At 43.3% G+C, this 18,240-nt stretch overlaps 1 protein-coding gene across 6 annotated transcripts in view; it reads right to left on the minus strand.

Moving 5' to 3' along the window:
* Nucleotides 1-18,240, minus strand: part of DOCK9 (dedicator of cytokinesis 9) — a 287,811-nt gene that overhangs the window by 144,050 nt on the left and 125,521 nt on the right. For all 6 annotated transcript variants that reach the window (XM_068128621.2, XM_068128622.2, XM_068128618.2 and 3 more), the window contains exons 4-6: nucleotides 17,998-18,080; nucleotides 8,725-8,794; nucleotides 2,362-2,457 (exon numbers count right to left, since the gene is read on the minus strand). In XM_068128621.2, coding sequence (XP_067984722.1) covers nucleotides 2,362-2,457; nucleotides 8,725-8,794; nucleotides 17,998-18,080 — 249 coding nt within the window. The remainder of the gene's footprint in view (nucleotides 1-2,361; nucleotides 2,458-8,724; nucleotides 8,795-17,997; nucleotides 18,081-18,240) is intronic.

The following is an 18,240-nucleotide window of genomic DNA, read 5'->3' on the forward strand; positions in this document are numbered from 1 at the left end:
CCTATGTACAGCCACCAACCAGACTCCTCACGAAAGACTGTTCCACCACCCTAGAAGCTCGGGTAGTATCCAATCTTTACCCAGCTGGCTCGCTGAGCCGGGGCCGGCCTATCTCAAACGAGCGGTTCGCGCTAGCAAGTACGACCCCCTTGTTCATAAGGTGCGGGTACTCCAGGCTAATCCCGAGCATGCTCGTGTGATAACGGCAGACGGACGCGAGTCTACTGTCTCAGTACGCCATCTCGCCCCTTGTGGGGTCGACGACAGGGATATCGACGAACCAATCTACGAGTCTATGGACTCTACCGAAGCTTCCTCTATGGAACTACTGCCGTCACTTCCGTCGTCGCCTACTCCCTTGCCTGATGGCTTTGGGGTGCCCCCTCCGACACCCACCTCCGGCAGCTATTCCGACGCGGGGGACTCCGGGCTTGGGGACGCCGTACCCGGTAGTCTCCGGACACGAACTGGCAGGGTAGTTCGCCGCCCCGACCGCTACGGGTGGACCGACTGATGTGGATTGACGTACCCCATTCGATTATTGCTGACGCTTGCTTGCGACCTGCCTAGCGGCAGTATAGTTTTAACGGCGGGGAGAATGTAGTGAAATTATACTGAAGGTGAACCCGGGAGTGCTCGCTCATCCCACTAAAGGGGCGTCTATAAGACCCGGGACAACCGCGGCGCAAGAACACTCCAGCGACACTTACTGTGACATATAGTCCTGTAGTTTGAATGGTATGTACGCACCTATATGCCGGACTTGCTTTCTTTGCCTATTGATATCAGTCATTTCCCATGTAATACTCCGATTCTGATGTCTATTGCATGAATGTATTTTACAGGATGTTACCACAGATCTAAATGATATTAAACCTACCCAAGGTACAAGTCGTGTCTGTGGTTGATTTTCACGACATGGAGTTTGGTCATGTGGTCAAATTTGGTCATTCTGTGTGTATAATATGTAGATGAGCCCTTATTGTGTATTATTTATGCCTACCCCAAACTCAATGCTTATAAGAACCCTAAATGAATCGCATTATTTGAAATGTGGAAGCAATTTACACATTATCATTCTCCTTCATCGAGTACCTTTTTCTGCAGCATGCACACGGCACTGAGCGGTGCTTTGTGGTGCTGTTGATAATATGACATGTTGGCAAAGGGGTCTCACCAAATTTCTTCAGAATCCCCAACACCGTTACAATTATTATAAGCCTTGCACAGTGGTAGCAACAACAATTGTATTTGTTGGGCTGTTTTTTTGGCATTGACTTGGAAGAGGCAGAATCTAGACATACCTCACTCGAGCAATGCACCAAAAGGAAAATATTATTTGTGGTGAGCACTCATGTACAATCAGTAGTTCACAGGAAAAAGTTAGAATTGGCTAATTATTCAAAGATTTCATTCAAATAAGTTATTCAAAGCTTTCTTCCACCCAAAGATTTCAATCAATAAATCTCTGGTTAAGTTTGTGGCTCATCAGAAAATAATAGCGCCATTCAAAATTTCCATATACGAGACACGAGAAAATATTCAAGACAGGATGCAAGGGCCAATCTATCTGTAAAAGACAGTCGGTCATGTTTATGGGAAACATCTGGGAGTAAAAAAGATCAGATGTCGATTCCAAGGGGTTAAACAGAAGGATGGAAACGAGTGACTTGAACAATTTTATGCGGCAATTGTGAACAAGATCACAAGGAAAGGGAAGGTTGAAAAGCAGTTCATAGTTTATTTGGGGCAAGACAATGCAGAGAGGAGAGGTAAAAAGAGGTCAAAGGTGGTTAGTACAGTATAGAGAAATAGACACTGGGATGAATGGTACCACGATGGTACGAACGTATGCTTATTACAGAGGGTAGGTTCTCCAAAAACAATATCTTGGCTTGGGTTGCAATCATGGACGGGCCACCATTCTGTTATAGTATACGACTGAGGGTGCCCGAATTTGTCATTTAGCCAGTGTGCCAGCGATAACTCGCCTCCTCTTCACAAAAGACACTGTGGGATCTTTAACATCCACTAACTAATGTTAGCTGATGGGTCACCCAGTTCAACATCCATCTGAAGGATGTTGCACGCATCGATGCTTCGTCTTGCATGCAAAACACCAGGATGCCAGATTATAACCGGCTGCAGACCCAAACCGAGGCGAGACAGCTCAGAAGCGAATGCACATACCTCGAGACTATCGTAGCAGCTCAGACAAAGACGGGCATAGATATTATGACAACCAAACCAATTTAATTCCAAAACAACAATTCACAATCTAGCGGAAGCAATCTAATCATCCAAATGTAAGCAAAGCTCTAAAGAAAAAAAAATAAGAAGCAAAACAAATTCCATTCCTACCCGCATGGTGACACTGATGGTGCTGTTAAAATTGCCCTTGTAGAGCCAACCTTGCTTGGTGATTCCACCCTTGAGAGAAGACAGCGATGAAGCATCCTGGAGAAAGAAACAACATATCGCGCTTGCGGACAGCACACCAATACTCTCAAAGACATTCAAGATAGAAATGTGGATCACAACCCATAACTTCATGAGACTCCAGGATATACCATCAAAAACAATGAAATAACAAAGCTTTTCATTCAATTTGGCTCCTTAAAAAAGGAAACCATCTTAAATCCTAGAAATTTGCAATTGGTCACTGGCTTTGACACCAGGCATCAAAAAGCTACATATATCGAACAAACAGTTTCAAATGTGGAATCTTACCACCATTAGAACATTAAAATTGCATCAGATGTGGCAATAAATGTGAATTGTTGCGCACAGCTTGCCGGATCGATGTCGGAAGAGGCCATTCGCATTTTTGCCATCTCCATCCCTAACCCCTTATGCGGCATGGGGAAATTGATAGTGTTGAGTGATTATCAAAATATACATTGTGCTGTCTAGTCAGGGTATGTATGATTCCTGTATCGACAATAAGCTGTCAGACTGGTTTTAAGCAGACAGGCGGTGCTTCAAAAAGTGTGCCATACATCAGATGGGATGTTAAGTACTCATTGCTGGCAGAATGGACACGAAAGATCCCACAATTTCTTTCTCAAAGAGCAGTGAATTGGTGCCGGCACCTTCGAAAAATAATAATTCCTGTGTGAACTGGCTCTACAAAATTCGACCCCCGAGTGGAAACTCTGGAACCACCTCACCGCAGTCTAGACCAATGGTCCGTGGCAGAGCCTGAAACACAGACTTGACAAGTACAATATGATAAATTTGAAATCATAGCAAATACATCAAGCTAAAGTACCCAGAGGTTATTGAACATACTGTAGCTTAACAAGGAGGGGGAATTTCAGGAATTGCACCCCGAGATGACGAGGAGCAGCTATTTCAAAGTCCTTCAGATTAGTGCCCAACTCTGGTGCCTTATCGGTCAGACAGCAGGTTTACATCCACAGAGTAGCTATGCCAAATTCCATGCGCATTGGCATAGACAATGAGCATGACTAACGAAGGAGAAATTTAAAGCACTGTACACGCAATTTGAGTATGAAGTCGTTAGGCAGGGCATTAACGACCAAGCACAATGGGACCCCTGCCAGCTACTAATTGGGACCCCTGCCAGCTTAAGGGATGACTGCATGATCAATTAAGAGACTGAAATACAGCAAAATAATTGCATAACTTAGTTTACTTATTCATCACCACATTCCATGAGCAATACAGTTCCAAGAAAATGGATGGCCCAGTGCAAAATTGCATTCCCACCTTGTGCATCACATGTGGAAGGAAGAATAATTCGAATCAAAATCCCACAGTTTGATAAATTACTGAATGTAAATCACATTACAATGTGTTTTGAAGCATAAGGCTGGTATGGAATTTGCTAGGGAGGCCCAAATTTTGTTAAACTATTACACCAGTGTCCACAAGAAAGAAAATGTGAATGCTACAATGCAATAGGTGAAAGATGGGATGGAGATGCAACACAGACAATATTGGCCCAATGGCCCTTTCCTACAAGTAATTTTATTGCACTTACTAGCGTGACTTGGCGCACTACGCGCGCCTCACCACACGTAGTTTCAGAGGGATAGTCCTCTTTGACTATTTCGGTGACTTTTGGTCTTCAGGGTCTTTATGGTGTTTTGGGTCTTCAGGACCATTTGGGTCTTCAGGGTCTTTTGGATCCGCTGGGCCTTTAAGGGTATTTTGGGTATTTGGGGTGTTTTGGGTATTTGGGGTATTTTGGGTCTTTTAATTCCTCTGAGTCTTTAAGAATCTTTTGGGTCTTTGGGGTGTTTTGGGTCTTTGGGGTCTTTAGGGTGTTTTGGGTATTCAGGATCTTTTGGGTCTTTGGGGCCATTTGCGTCTTCAGGGTCTTTTGGATCCTCTGGGCCTTTAAGGGTATTTTGGGTCTTTGGGGTCTTTAAGGGTCTTCGTGGTCTTCAGGGTCTTTATGGTGTTTTGGGTCTTCAGGACCATTTGGGTCTTCAGGGTCTTTTGGATCCGCTGGGCCTTTAAGGGTATTTTGGGTCTTCAGGGTCTTTTGAGTCTTCGGGGTATTTTGGGTCTTTTAATTCCTCTGAGTCTTTAAGAATCTTTTGGGTCTTTGGGGTGTTTTGGGTCTTTGGGGTCTTTAGGGTGTTTTGGGTATTCAGGGTCTTTTGGGTCTTTGGGGCCATTTGCATCTTCAGGGTCTTTTGGATCCTCTGGGCCTTTAAGGGTATTTTGGGTCTTTGGGGTCTTTAAGGGTCTTCGTGGTCTTCAGGGTGTTTTGCGTCTTCGGGGTCTTTAGGGTGTTTTGGGTATTCAGGGTCTTTTGGGTCTTTGGGGCCATTTGTGTCTTCAGGGTCTTTTGGATCCTCTGGGCCTTTAAGGGTATTTTGGGTCTTTGGGGTCTTTAAGGGTCTTCGTGGTCTTCAGGGTGTTTTGGGTCTTCGGGGTGTTTTGGGTCTTCGGGGTGTTTTGGGTCATCGGGGCCATTTGGGTATTCAGGGTGTTACGTGCTCCTCCCCAAACCCCGGCCACGGTGTACCTCTGAGCCTCGAAAGGAGTCACGGCAGAAAGATGTGCTATTATGTGTGTGTCCCAATGACCAATGGTAGAACCACACCAAGCAATTGATACAAAACCAATTATTGTATTCAAACTCACACAATAATAACATTTAACGCAAGTACAAGGAAACTCTCACTTGCACATCATAAACCATACAATTCCTATGATGGTACCACCAATATTTCCTAAATCAATAACTCACAGTACTCCAATGTGAGCGAACTGTAACATTCCCCAAAGTCACGGTGTCACGACACAAGGCCAAAGTCGACCCCCGCTCTGGCGATCACACGAAAAGGTCGTACTGAGACCTGAACCCAGGTCGGTCGACAGTCAAAGCTGCAGAAGAGCTGCTTGTTGAGAGGTCGGGCTGAAGTCGGTCCGGTAATGATTCACCCAAAAAGGTGAGTGGAGAACTCACACCTTCAGTTCACCCGACAATGAAGCTGACATGAACAATCAGCGGTTCCCACGCTGAGGTCGCTCCAGGAAAACCCACGACACACACGTGGAACCGGGCGAAGGGCTTGTGCGAGGTGAAATGGTGGACTGGCCGATAATGGAGGCGTCAGCTTGCTCTCCAACGATGATTCACTCTCGGAACCAAAACCCGTCACGCAGGTTTATTTGCAACAGCAATAACGACACTGTCACGGGAATCCCTCTCCCGGGGAAACCAACATTCGCTCGCGACCAATGTCCACAAGGTCCGCTCGCCACCACGAAGCAGATAAGCCTTTTCTCCTCTGATCTTTCTCGATCCTATCGCATGCCTCTTCCTCTTCTTCTTCCGGTTTCTTCTTCACCCATTTCGTTATTCTTCTGAAACACTATTTTTACCTTTGAAGACAGTTATCTCCATTTCACACCGAAACCGTAACAATTAATAGTACCTGAAACTAGAAATGCTTCAAGTAGATGAAAACAACAAAGACGGAAGTGACAAATCCATAACAAGGGTCTTTTGGATCCTCAGGGCCTTGAAAGGTATTTTTGGGTCTTTGGGGTGTCTGGGGTCTTTGGGGTCTTCAGGGGTCTTGGTGGCCTTAAGGGTCTTGGGGGTCTTAAAGGGTCGTCAAAGGTCTGAGGGGTCTCAGCAGTCTAAACGTAATTAAGAGTTCAAGGACTGTGTTTTGGGTGTGAATTTTATTTGAAGAAGAAGAAAACGTTTTAGTCGCATATAAACATACATAACCACATACGTTTGCTCTGTTATAATAAGATTTAAGAAAAATCATATAGAAGAGTCGAGGGCATCAAAATGGGAAAAACAAACGCAGAGAAAAAGACTAAAAGGAAGGCTGGTGCAGTCTATAGAGTTAGAGAAGCATTTACAGAATATGGCCTTATTGAAAACAACTTCATGCAAAGCTCTAGATAGCAGAATGAACAATGAATGAGTTGGTAAAAGGTTCCATATCTATTATTCAAAGCTAAGGCTATATGGGAAGAAATTCAACCTTGCAAAGGATGCCCGCTGGCAAAAAAAGGCCGATGAGACAAGAGGAAAAAGCCAATTGACAATGGCAGTGACAAAGACAGTTGCACTAGCAGGTGATGTTACCACATGGAGATCAAAACGAAGGGCACAATCATGTACACGCTTTGCTCTAGCTAAAGGGAGGCCATCACTGGATCACTTATTGATGTCTTGAATGATGAGCGCACATGTTGCATGCATATTGTTCTTTCATAGTTATTTGTGTGCTCGTTTCTGGTTGCATGACTTTCTTTTCAAATATTTGTTTTACAATGTTTGAGTTCTCATGTAAAAAGCTATTTTCCAAATTCAATTTCGTACACTTTGTGTGAAACGACTGTGGAGAAGATACTTAAGGAAAAGAAAAGAAGAATAGTGATCGTTGACCTTTGTGAAGAACACAGATACCAGAAAAAACACCACCATGATTCTTGTGACTGGTGCAAGAATAAGGCACTTGATTTTTTTTTAGACCCATCACAGGGTGTCTTTCACAGTACCAGTTCACTGGTAATTCCGTGTGTGTCGCAAAAGGCGACTAACAGGGTTGGCGGCAGGAAGGGCATCCGGCCATAAAACATCGCTTCAAAAAGGGGACCACGGTGCCCGAAAAAGGCCAACCCCTGCTCTGCGGGGGGAAAATGGCCTCTAATGGTGGTCAGACTCAGCTGATATGTATGCGTGCGCATGTGCAATTATTTATTCATTTTCCACTTGTTTTTATCTCTCTGCTGACACATTGCACAACATTGTACTTCACTTTTATTCTATGACCAAGTTTCTGTGCGAAATCAATTTCCTGTTAAGCTTTGCTCTCTCATTTCTAACCTTCTATTCCCCTTTTGTATCTGCTCTTCCACAAAACTTGGGTTGTTCTGCCCATTTCAATAGATGCTGAAATTGAGCCGATGACCATGAATGTTTCGGAGAGTGTTGAGGTGGCGGTAGCATAGAACCCACCTGATGAAGCCACGTTGTACATATAATGTATGATAAAATTATCACTTAGTTGCTTGGGGAGCTTGAATAGCCAGTCCCCTCTGCGTTGGTGTTTCAGGGCCACACATCGCTGGAAAACATCACATTTGGAATTGCAGGATATCACTGCATTCACTAAAAGAGTTTGGAATGAACCTTTCTTTGCCTCCCTGTGATGAACCACCTTTAGAGGCCATTTTTCCATGCAGAGCAGGGGTTGGCCTTTTTTGGGGCACCGTGGTCCCCTTTTTGAAGCAATGTTTTATGGCCCTTCCTGCCACCAACCCTGTTAGTTGCCTCTTGCAACACACAGGGAATTACCAGTGAAATGGTACTCAATATGCCGACCTCGGAAGGATGACAGGCTGAGTCTAACCCTAACAACTCGATTCGAACCCAGGATCCTAGGATCCCAAGCCAGCACCCTAACCACTAAGCCAAAACCAGGCTACATATCAGCTGAGTCTGACACACTTAATAATACAATTTCCTTTATAAAACAGCGTATTACTTTTACCTCCTGCAATCCCTTTAATTTACTACTCCATCCTTGTTTTGTTTTTTGCCTGTTGTTGTTGTTGTTGTTGTTGTTGTTGTTGTTACTCCTCCATCGCTTACTATAATACAGCAAACGTGGATGTCACTGAACCTCAAAAATTGATATGTGGTGAAAATAGCGCCACCTTTGGTGATAGCCGGTATTACAAATCAAATTCCTTTATCTTATGATATGGAGTATGATAAGTTGTAATCAAAAGATTTCTTCCAAAAATGACAAAGTGCATTTCCAAGTCTCTGTCGCAGCACATTGCCCACCAAAAATGGGCCGAGCATGATACTCCCACCCGGTGGTATGATAAAGCCTGCTAATATGATAAAGGCGGGGTGTACCCCAGTTTAGAATAGGTACACCGTATCCCTGCGCATCGTAGGAGGCGATTAAGGGTTGGCGTCAGGAAGGGCATCCGGCCATAAAAACTGCCTCAAACAGGGAACCATGATTGTCATGGGGCCCGCAAGGCGAACCCCTGCTCTAGCGGGGAAAATGGCCTTAAAAAGATCATTCATTCATTCATTCATTCAATATGATAAAGGCGATGAATGTGATGTATGGAAGCAAAGGCAAAATAAAAAGGAAAATAAAAATTTTCCCGGAAGCAACAATCTGGTCACAACTCCATTAAATGTTGTTTCCTCCTCACACCAACTCCATTCAAAGCTCGTATTTTAGTGAAGATTACCTCATCTTTCTCTACATCTTCATCGATCTCAAAGATGTGGGTAGGAAGGCGATCAGAAGATGAGGATCTCCTACCAAAAAAGAAAATGTTTCAAAAGATCATGATGATTATTAAAAATTAAATACTTATATTATTACTTTTATTGTTGGGTTTTTTTTGTATGCCAGGTCAAGGGGCAGATCAGGATGCAACATAACAAAAAGAACAGGAGAGGTGGAATACACCAACAGCAGGGTTGAAGGACAAAATAAAGGGAGACTTGGACAAATAATGGGTGTGGGGAGGTATGAGGGGTAGGGGAATTAATATTGTATCAGGGGTACGAGATGCTGGTATTAATATTGTAAATTGTTGGTCAATTGTAATCCATGACAAAAAATGGACAAAAATAGTCACAACATCTACAAACAAAAACCTTCCCAAAGATTATGTTTGTAGATGATTTCACCTGTACCAATGCAAATAGGAATGAATCATCAAGTTTTTTTGCATGCTAAGAAAATACGCAAGAATATTCCATAAAATGAATAAGTTTGCAGTGTAAATACATTTTCGTTGTTATCTTTATCAAAAAGGAGGTACCGTTGATGTCATACCTGATCACACATTATATAAATAGCCATTTTCAGTTTAACTCAATGAGTGCATGGGGAAACAGATTGACATGAAACCACTTTACTTTGATCCTGAATTGTCAGTTCAAATAGTTTATATCATAAACTAGCAGGGGTACCCGATGTCGAAAGATTTGCAGCTCAGGATTCATATTGTAAAGGATAGCACACTGAGCAGTAAAATAATTTAAAATTCTTCATTAATGGCCTGACGTTTCAAGAACAAACTAGTTCCCTTCCTCAGAGGTGTTGAGGGTTGTGTTAACCGTTAAGTTCCGTTGGGGACGGTTCAGGTCATGGATTGGTCCAAGTCCTTGCCAATCACAGGGCCTCCCTGCATTCAAATGACTCTATCGTTTTTGACGTTGTAATTGATTGCGCAGTGCTTTGTATGTGGGATGTAAGTCGATGTGTCGGTTGACGGAGTTTTTAATCAGAGTACCAGGCCTCGATAATCTCGCGGTTCACTCTCAAAATTTATCCAAAATGCATTTATCAAATCTCGTCGCCGTCAATCCAACTACGGCAACAACAATCCAACCACACATCCACACACGGTGGCACTTCCATACATACAACACGCTTCTGAAACCACAAGCCGCATTCTACGTGAGTACAACATCAACATCACCCACAAACCACAACTGTCAAAGCCAAAAGACCAGGAGTACAAATTTGACAGAAAGAATGTCATCGACAACAAACAATGTGAAGATTGTGAAGCCAATTATGTGGGCCAAACATCAAAACGCTTAACCACAAGGCTAACTGAACACCAACGCGCGCACTATAAAACGACAAGACAGGTTGTCATTGGTTGTGACTCAGATACACACACACCAACACACATTCTCATGGAATCAGACCACGATCCTTGGCACAGGATCTTTGAGTGAATCGCGAGATTATTGCGAGAGTGTGATTATTGCGAGAGTGTGATTATTGCGAGATTATTGTGAATCGCGAGAGTGAATCGCGAGATTATTGAGGCCTGGTACTCTGATAAAAACATCCATCAACTGACACATCGAATTACACCCCCACATACAAAGCACTGCGCAATCAATTACAGCGTAAAAAACGGCAGTCATTTGAATGCAGGGAAGCCCTGTGATTGGGAAGGACTTGGACCAATCCATGACGTGAACCGTCCCCAATGGAACTTAACGGTTAACACAAAACTCAATACCTATGAGGAAGAGAACTAGTTTGTTCTCGAATCGTCAGGCTATTAATAAAGAATTTTAAATTATTTTTCTGCTCAGTGTGCTATCCTTTACAATATATCTATATTATAATAGCCGTAGATGATTCTGTCTGTCTGTCTGTCTGTCTATCTGTTGGGTGTCTGTCCGGGGTGTGGCTTACTCGGTTTGCAGAGTAGCTCCACCCATAGCTCCACCCATTCTGGGAGTGGCTATAAACAAATATCCACCATTTTATTAACTCGCATAGCTTTGAGTCCTGTTTTGTAGGCCCGTGGTGTCTTGCTCTCCCCCAGTTTTATTTCAAATCAAATTCGATAAATCATTTCATTTTTCACAGTCGCTAACATAGTTTTAGACTCGGTTGAAAAAAAACGGGAAGAAAATCCAATGAAAGTTGCCGTTTATAGAACGAAATGAATTCTCAAAGGCCTGTAACTTCAAGGCCATTGAGTCTCTCTCACGCCTTTATCTCCAATCTAACTCACCATATGATTTCATTTTTATCGATGGTTTTACTTTTAGACTCGGTGTCAGCAATAATTGAGAACAATCCACACACGCGGGAAAATGCAGAGATATATTTTTTAAAATCGCGTCATGGTGTATCATACACCGCCCAACATGACACCGCCGGCAATGTGTCGATATATATTAAAAATTCGCTTTTGCTTTTCCGTTATGATATATTACTATTTCGTTTGATGATAGTCGTCACAAAAACGTCAACAATGATGCCGACATATATTTCTTCGTTTTTATTTCATTCAACATATTAGCCGGAAGTAAAATATGTTTCAGGAAATTACCGAGAGATATTTCTTCGTTTTTTTTATTAGTTATGTGCGCATACACTTTAAATAGGTTTATTTGAAATCTTTAATTTTCCACAAACATTCCACACACGCGGGAAAATGCAGATATATTTTTTAAAATCGCGTCATGGTGTATCATACACCGCCCAACATGACACCGACGGCAATGTGTCGATATCTATTTTAAATTCGATATATCATTTCATTTTTCACAGTCGCTAACATAGTTTTAGACTCGGTTGAAAAAAAACGAGAAGAAAATCCGATGAAAGTTGCCGTTTATAGAACGAAATGAATTCTCAAATGCCTGTAACTTCAAGGCCATTGAGTCTCTCTCACGCCTTTATCTCCAATATAACTCACCATCATGGTTTTAGACTCGGTGTCAGCAACGCGGGAAAACGCAGAGATATATTTTTAAAAATACACCATATCACCGCCCAACAGCCAACAAGTATCATACACCGCCCAACATGACACAGACGTCAACATTTCGACATTATCGCTTTTTCTTTAAACCGAGCCGAACCGAATAAACCGAGTGAATTCACCGTTTACCTTTGGTGACAGTCGTCACAAAACGACATATATTTCTTCGTTTTTATTTCATTCAACATTTTTAGCCGGAAGTAAAATTACCGAGAAATTACCGAGTTCAGGAAATTACCGAGACATATTTCTTCGTTTTTTTATTTATTAGTTATTTGCGCATACACTTTAAATAGGTCTATTTGAAATATTAAATTTTCACAATGTAATTTACTTGCCATTTGTCATTTGATAATTATGAGACACTTCCTATTGAGGATCGTGACAATTCATGCGGTGCGTGGAAACTTCCATTTCCAAAATGGATGAAGAACGCAGACCTGAACAGGATGCAGCTAGAAAACGAATGAGAAGGGCGAACGAGTCCGTCGTCGAACGTCAATGCAGACTTGAACAGGATGCAGCCAGAAAACGAATGAGACGGGAGAACGAGTCCGTCGTCGAACGTCAATGCAGACTTGAACAGGTTGCAGCAAGAAAACGAATGAGACAGGAGAACGAGACAGTTGAGGAACGTGAACACCGACTCGCACAGGATGCTGCTGCAACAACGATGAGGAGGGAGAACGAGACCCTCGACGAACGTGAACACAGACTCGCACAGGATGCTGCTGCAACAACGATGAGGATGGAGAACGAGACCCTCGACGAACGTGAACACAGACTCGCACAGGATGCTGCTGCAACAACGATGAGGAGGGAGAACGAGACCCTCGACGAACGTGAACACAGACTCGCACAGGATGCTGCTGCAACAACGATGAGGAGGGAGAACGAGACCCTCGACGAACGTGAACACAGACTCGCACAGGATGCTGCTGCAACAACGATGAGGAGGGAGAACGAGACCCTCGACGAACGTGAACACAGACTCGCACAGGATGCTGCTGCAACAACGATGAGGAGGGAGAACGAGACCCTCGACGAACGTGAACACAGACTCGCACAGGATGCTGCTGCAACAACGATGAGGAGGGAGAACGAGACCCTCGACGAACGTGAACACAGACTCGCACAGGATGCTGCTGCAACAACGATGAGGTGCGAGAACGAGACCGTCGATGAACGCCAACACAGACTCGCACGGCATGCTGAGCAACAAAGACGTTGGAGTGCTCAGCAAACATATACAACCGCAGCCATAATGGATCCGGCCGAAGTATCCGATAATATTGTTCAAGAGCATAAATGCGGTCCAATGACGTCACCATGTGTGTACTGTTCTGCACACCATTTCACAAATGAATCAACAGGACAAGGGGATGGATTTACACTGTGTTGTTCCAAGGGAAAAGTTAAATTGCCTCCACTATTTGCCGTACCTGCTCGACTGCAACAACTTTATCAGGGTGACGATGGAAAATGTCGCAACTTCCGAGACAATATCCGGAATTACAATTCGGCATTAGCTTTTGCATCAATGGGTGCTCAGATCTCATCTCCTCCAGGAAATGGACCATACTGTTTCAAAATCCACGGTCAAATTTACCATCGCTGTGGTCCATTACATCCATCACATGTACATGAACAAGCACAATTTGCACAATTATTTATTTTGGATACAGCTCAAGCTACAAAGGAACGTATGAATCGACCTGAGAATCACAGATGCTTGCAAGAATTGATGGCAGAACTGCACAACATACTATCTGACGTTAATCCTTATGTCACATGTTACAAGACTATGTTCGAGCGTGAACAGGAAGAAATCAGGAAAGCTGTCCTTGAAGATCGCCTCCCTTCTACCTTGGAAATGCATTTTCGTCGACTGTGTGCAGACGACCAAAGACGTTACAACATACCAACTGCTGATGAAATTGCTGCTGTCTTCGTTAGTGGACAAGATGGTGAACCACCTGCAAACAGGGATTTCCAGGTTCATTTGCATGACCAGGGCTTACACAATCTCTCTCCACTTTCCTCTCACATTGATCCCATGACATATCCCATTCTCTTTCCACATGGCGAGCCTGGATGGATGATAAACATGCCTCACCAGCGACAGACTGCGGTTCGAAACAAGGTAACTCATCGTGAATTCTATGCCTACCGACTGGCTATTCGAAATGAATTCAGCACTATCCATTCTTCGGGGAAATTGTTCCAGCAGTATGTTGTCGACGGTTATTGCAAGGCAGAAGCAAATCGACTGCAATACTTCAAACAAAATCAGGAAACCCTTAGAGCCATGGAATACAGAGGACTACTGGACCACGTCCAGAACGTTGCTGCTGATAACCAACGTCCTGTCGGTCGTATCGTCATTTTGCCGTCGAGTTTTGCAGGGAGTCCCAGAGCTATGCAGCAGAACTACCAAGATGCTATGGCCATTGTTCGCAAATTCGGAAAACCAGATCTTTTCATCACGTTCACGTGTAATCCAAAATGGACAGAGATACAAGAAAACATCGGCCAACACCAACGAGCTGAAGGCAGACCAGATTTAGTGGCACGCGTGTTTCATCTGAAATTAAAAGAGTTAATCGACGATATAACGAAGAAGCACGTGTTGGGCAAAGTACGTGCATTTCTCTACGTCGTCGAGTATCAGAAGCGTGGCCTACCGCATGCCCACATATTACTCATGCTGTGCCAAGAAGATAAAATTTGTACCGCTGAAGACATTGACAGAATTGTTTCCGCACAAATTCCTAATTCAAATGAGTCACCAGAGATCCATTCCTTGGTGAAGTCTCACATGATACATGGTCCGTGTGGCAATTTAAATCGCCATTCGATTTGTGTGAAAGATGGAGTGTGCAGTAAAGGCTTTCCAAAAGCGTATGCTGCAGAGACACTTGCGAGCATAGATGGCTATGCCCTTTACAAGCGTCCCCCAAATGGACCCACCATAACCGTTCATGGAACCGATGTTGATTGCCAACATGTCGTCCCATTCAATGCTTATTTACTGAAGAAGTACAGAGCACACATCAACATTGAGGTTTGCGCAAGCATAAAGAGTATAAAGTACTTATTTAAATATGTGTACAAGGGACATGACTGTGCCAGCATCGAAATTCGAGAGCGCGGGAGAGTGGAGGTGGACGAAATAAAGACCTATTTGGACTGTAGATATGTCAGTGCCCCAGAGGCAGCATGGAGATTGATGGAATTTGAAATGCACAAACAGTCCCATTCCATCACCAGACTTGCGGTACACTTACCTGAATTGCAGACTGTTGTGTTCAGGGATGGTAACGAGGAAGAAGCCATTGTACGACATAGGGGTACAACACTTACAGCTTGGTTTCAGTTAAACCAGAGAGACCCTGAGGCACGAAGTTATCTGTACCATGACATTCCAAAATATTACGTATTTGAAGATGGACAAAAGACATGGAAACTTCGACGCCGGGGCGGCAACAAGGTTATCGGACGCATGGTTTTGGCAAGCCCTATGGACATTGAGCGCTTTCATCTTCGTGTACTCCTGCTGCACTGCCCTGGTAAAACATCATTTGAAGATCTCAGAACCGTAGATGGAGCAGTTTGTGAAACATACAAGGATGCAGCCAGGAAATTACATTTAACAGAAGATGATACAGAATGGGACAGGTCCTTAGCTGATGGAGTTATCTTTGCCATGCCACAACAATTGAGATCTCTTTTTGCAACCCTATGCATATTCTGCACACCAACAGACACGTCGGCACTGTGGGAAAAATATAAAAACGACCTTTGCGAAGATTTTGTGCACAGCGGCCATATCTTGGAACAAAGTATTTTCATGGCATTGCGAGAAATACAGTCCTTCCTCCTAAGACATGGACAGACCTTGGAAGCATTTCAGTTACCAGTACCTCCAGACACTGTTGAAGATCTTTCGAGCGATGATTATCAGTATGTACCGGGAGATGAACATGAAAAAGGTGAAAACAACAGACAACTACTAAATGATGACCAAATCAAAATTGTAGATGAGGTCCTACAGGCCGTTCATTGTAGGGACCAGTACACAGGCAACCGGTTGTTTTTCGTTGATGGACCGAGCGGAAGTGGCAAGACCTTTCTCTATAATACGCTTCTGCACATCTTGCAAGGCCAGTGTCGTTTGGTTCTTCCAATGGCGTACTCGGGCATTGCAGCAACATTGCTAGCAGGGGGCCGTACATCGCACCATCGATTTAAATTGCCAGTGCCCATTTTGGAAAACTCCACATGCAACATATCACCTACGAGTAAAGATGCAGATACTCTAAGGAAGGCCAACCTATTCATTTGGGATGAAGCACCTATGGCTCCAGCATATGCTTTAGCGGCTGTTGATCGATGTCTCCGGGATGTAACCAGCAACAACATTCCTTTTGGTGGAAAGGTCTTACTTCTTGGTGGGGACTTCAGGCAGGTTTTGCCCGTTGTACCTCGCGCTGCACCTGCAGCAATCATCGCCACATGCATCAAGCGTAGCAAGTTGTGGCCAAAGTTCAAACTGCTGAACTTAAAATCAAACATGAGAGCTAATGATGACGAAGAATTCTCAAAATGGTTACTGTCGGTTGGAAATGGGACTGTGGAAACAATTCCTGACTCAGATTTAATACGACTGCCTGATCGTATCTGTGTAGAAGACAACATGTCTTTAGCAGAGGCTGTTTTTGGTAATTTGAACGAAATCCATTCAAACTATGATGCGCTGGCACAACGAGCCGTGTTGTGTCCAAAGAATGAATCCACATTTGTGATCAACGATGAGATACTGGATGCATTTCCTGGGGAAGAAAAGACGTACTTCAGCGCTGATTCCATTGTCTGTGATGACCCTGAAGAGGCACTAAATTATCCTATGGAATTCCTAAATCAATTAACTCCTTCTGGAATGCCATTGCACAAACTTCGTCTCAAAGATGGTGCTGTCATCATGTTACTCCGTAACTTTGATCCGAAACAGGGACTGTGCAATGGTGCAAGATTGGTTGTTAAAAGATTGTTGCCAAACATAATAGATGGAGAAATAATTTCTGGCAGTCACAAAGGAACACGCACATTTTTACCCAGGATTAGTATTGCACCTTCCGATACAACACTACCATTCGTACTCAAACGCCATCAATTTCCAGTTCGTGTGGCATTCTCTTTCTCAATAAACAAGAGTCAAGGTCAAACATTACACAAAGTTGGGATTTACCTACCAGAACCCGTCTTCAGCCATGGCCAATTATATGTTGCATTGTCGCGTGCTAAACGATTTGAGGATGTCAAGGTAAAGGTAGTCAGTAATGGCCAACAGGGAAAAATTGATGGCCGCAGTGGAATCTTCACCCGTAATGTTGTTTACCCGGAGGTCCTGCAGTGACACCATTCAGGCAACAAAAGGAGGTCACGAAGGAAAATAGTTAATTACTCCGACACATTTAGTTGCGGTGATTGAAAAATCACCGGACTATTGTTGCTGTTTTGATGCTTTTTACTGCTGTTTTGATGCTTTTTCACTGCTGTTTTGATGCTTTTTCAGTGCTGTTTTTTCACAGCTGTTCTGATGCTTTTTCACTGCTGTTTTGATGCTTTTTCACTGCTGTTTTGATGCTTTTTCAGCTGTTTTGATGCTTTTTCACTGCTGTTTTGACGCTTTCCACTGTTGTTTTGATGCTTTTTCACTGCTGTTTTGATGTTGTTTCACAGCTGTTCTGTTGCTTTTTTGCCGTTTTGCCTAAAAATCTCATTTCAAAAAAAAAAATTCCAAAAAAATCTCACAATGATGACATATAATTCAACGAAAACGTTGAAGCAACCGCATAATATTACGGTGTTGTTTAACTCTGAGTGAGAATAGTTCTAAATTTTTAAAACTTTCTTCTGATATTTGTGATTTCTTTCAAACAAACTGTATTTCCCATCTACACGGGCATGTATGTATTCCTATTAACGTTATGTAAAGTACATAAATTGTGTGGATTACATCATTTGTGGATGTGATCAATTATTGCCAGTAACCATTTTATATAACTGAATGTGCAGGTGCAGCATCTAACTCAATATGTCGAAATGTCACACACATCCATGCCCGTGGGATTCCCACGGGTGACCCCGCTAGTATATATATATTATACGAACAACATTCTATAATTCAACTAATTAATCTGCACATACTGAGGCAGTTGTCGGAAATCCCCTGTGTAGTCGCTGTACCGGAACTCAACCACCTGCCAGTTGCATGTGTAGCTCTTGAGACACTGTCAGATAAAGGATTCACAACATGGTGTAGGAGTTGCAGTGGTCAGGCCTCCAATAACCATTCATCTCTTATGATCACAGACATTGTCCAGACAACATTCCAGCCTAAAATCTTCCTTGGTTGAATGCCAGACCATCATTTTAGAGCACCAGGAAATA

This window comes from Myxine glutinosa, chromosome 9 (genome assembly GCF_964187855.1).
Source record: "Myxine glutinosa chromosome 9, kmMyxGlut1.1, whole genome shotgun sequence".
Taxonomy (NCBI): Eukaryota; Metazoa; Chordata; class Myxini; order Myxiniformes; family Myxinidae; genus Myxine; species Myxine glutinosa.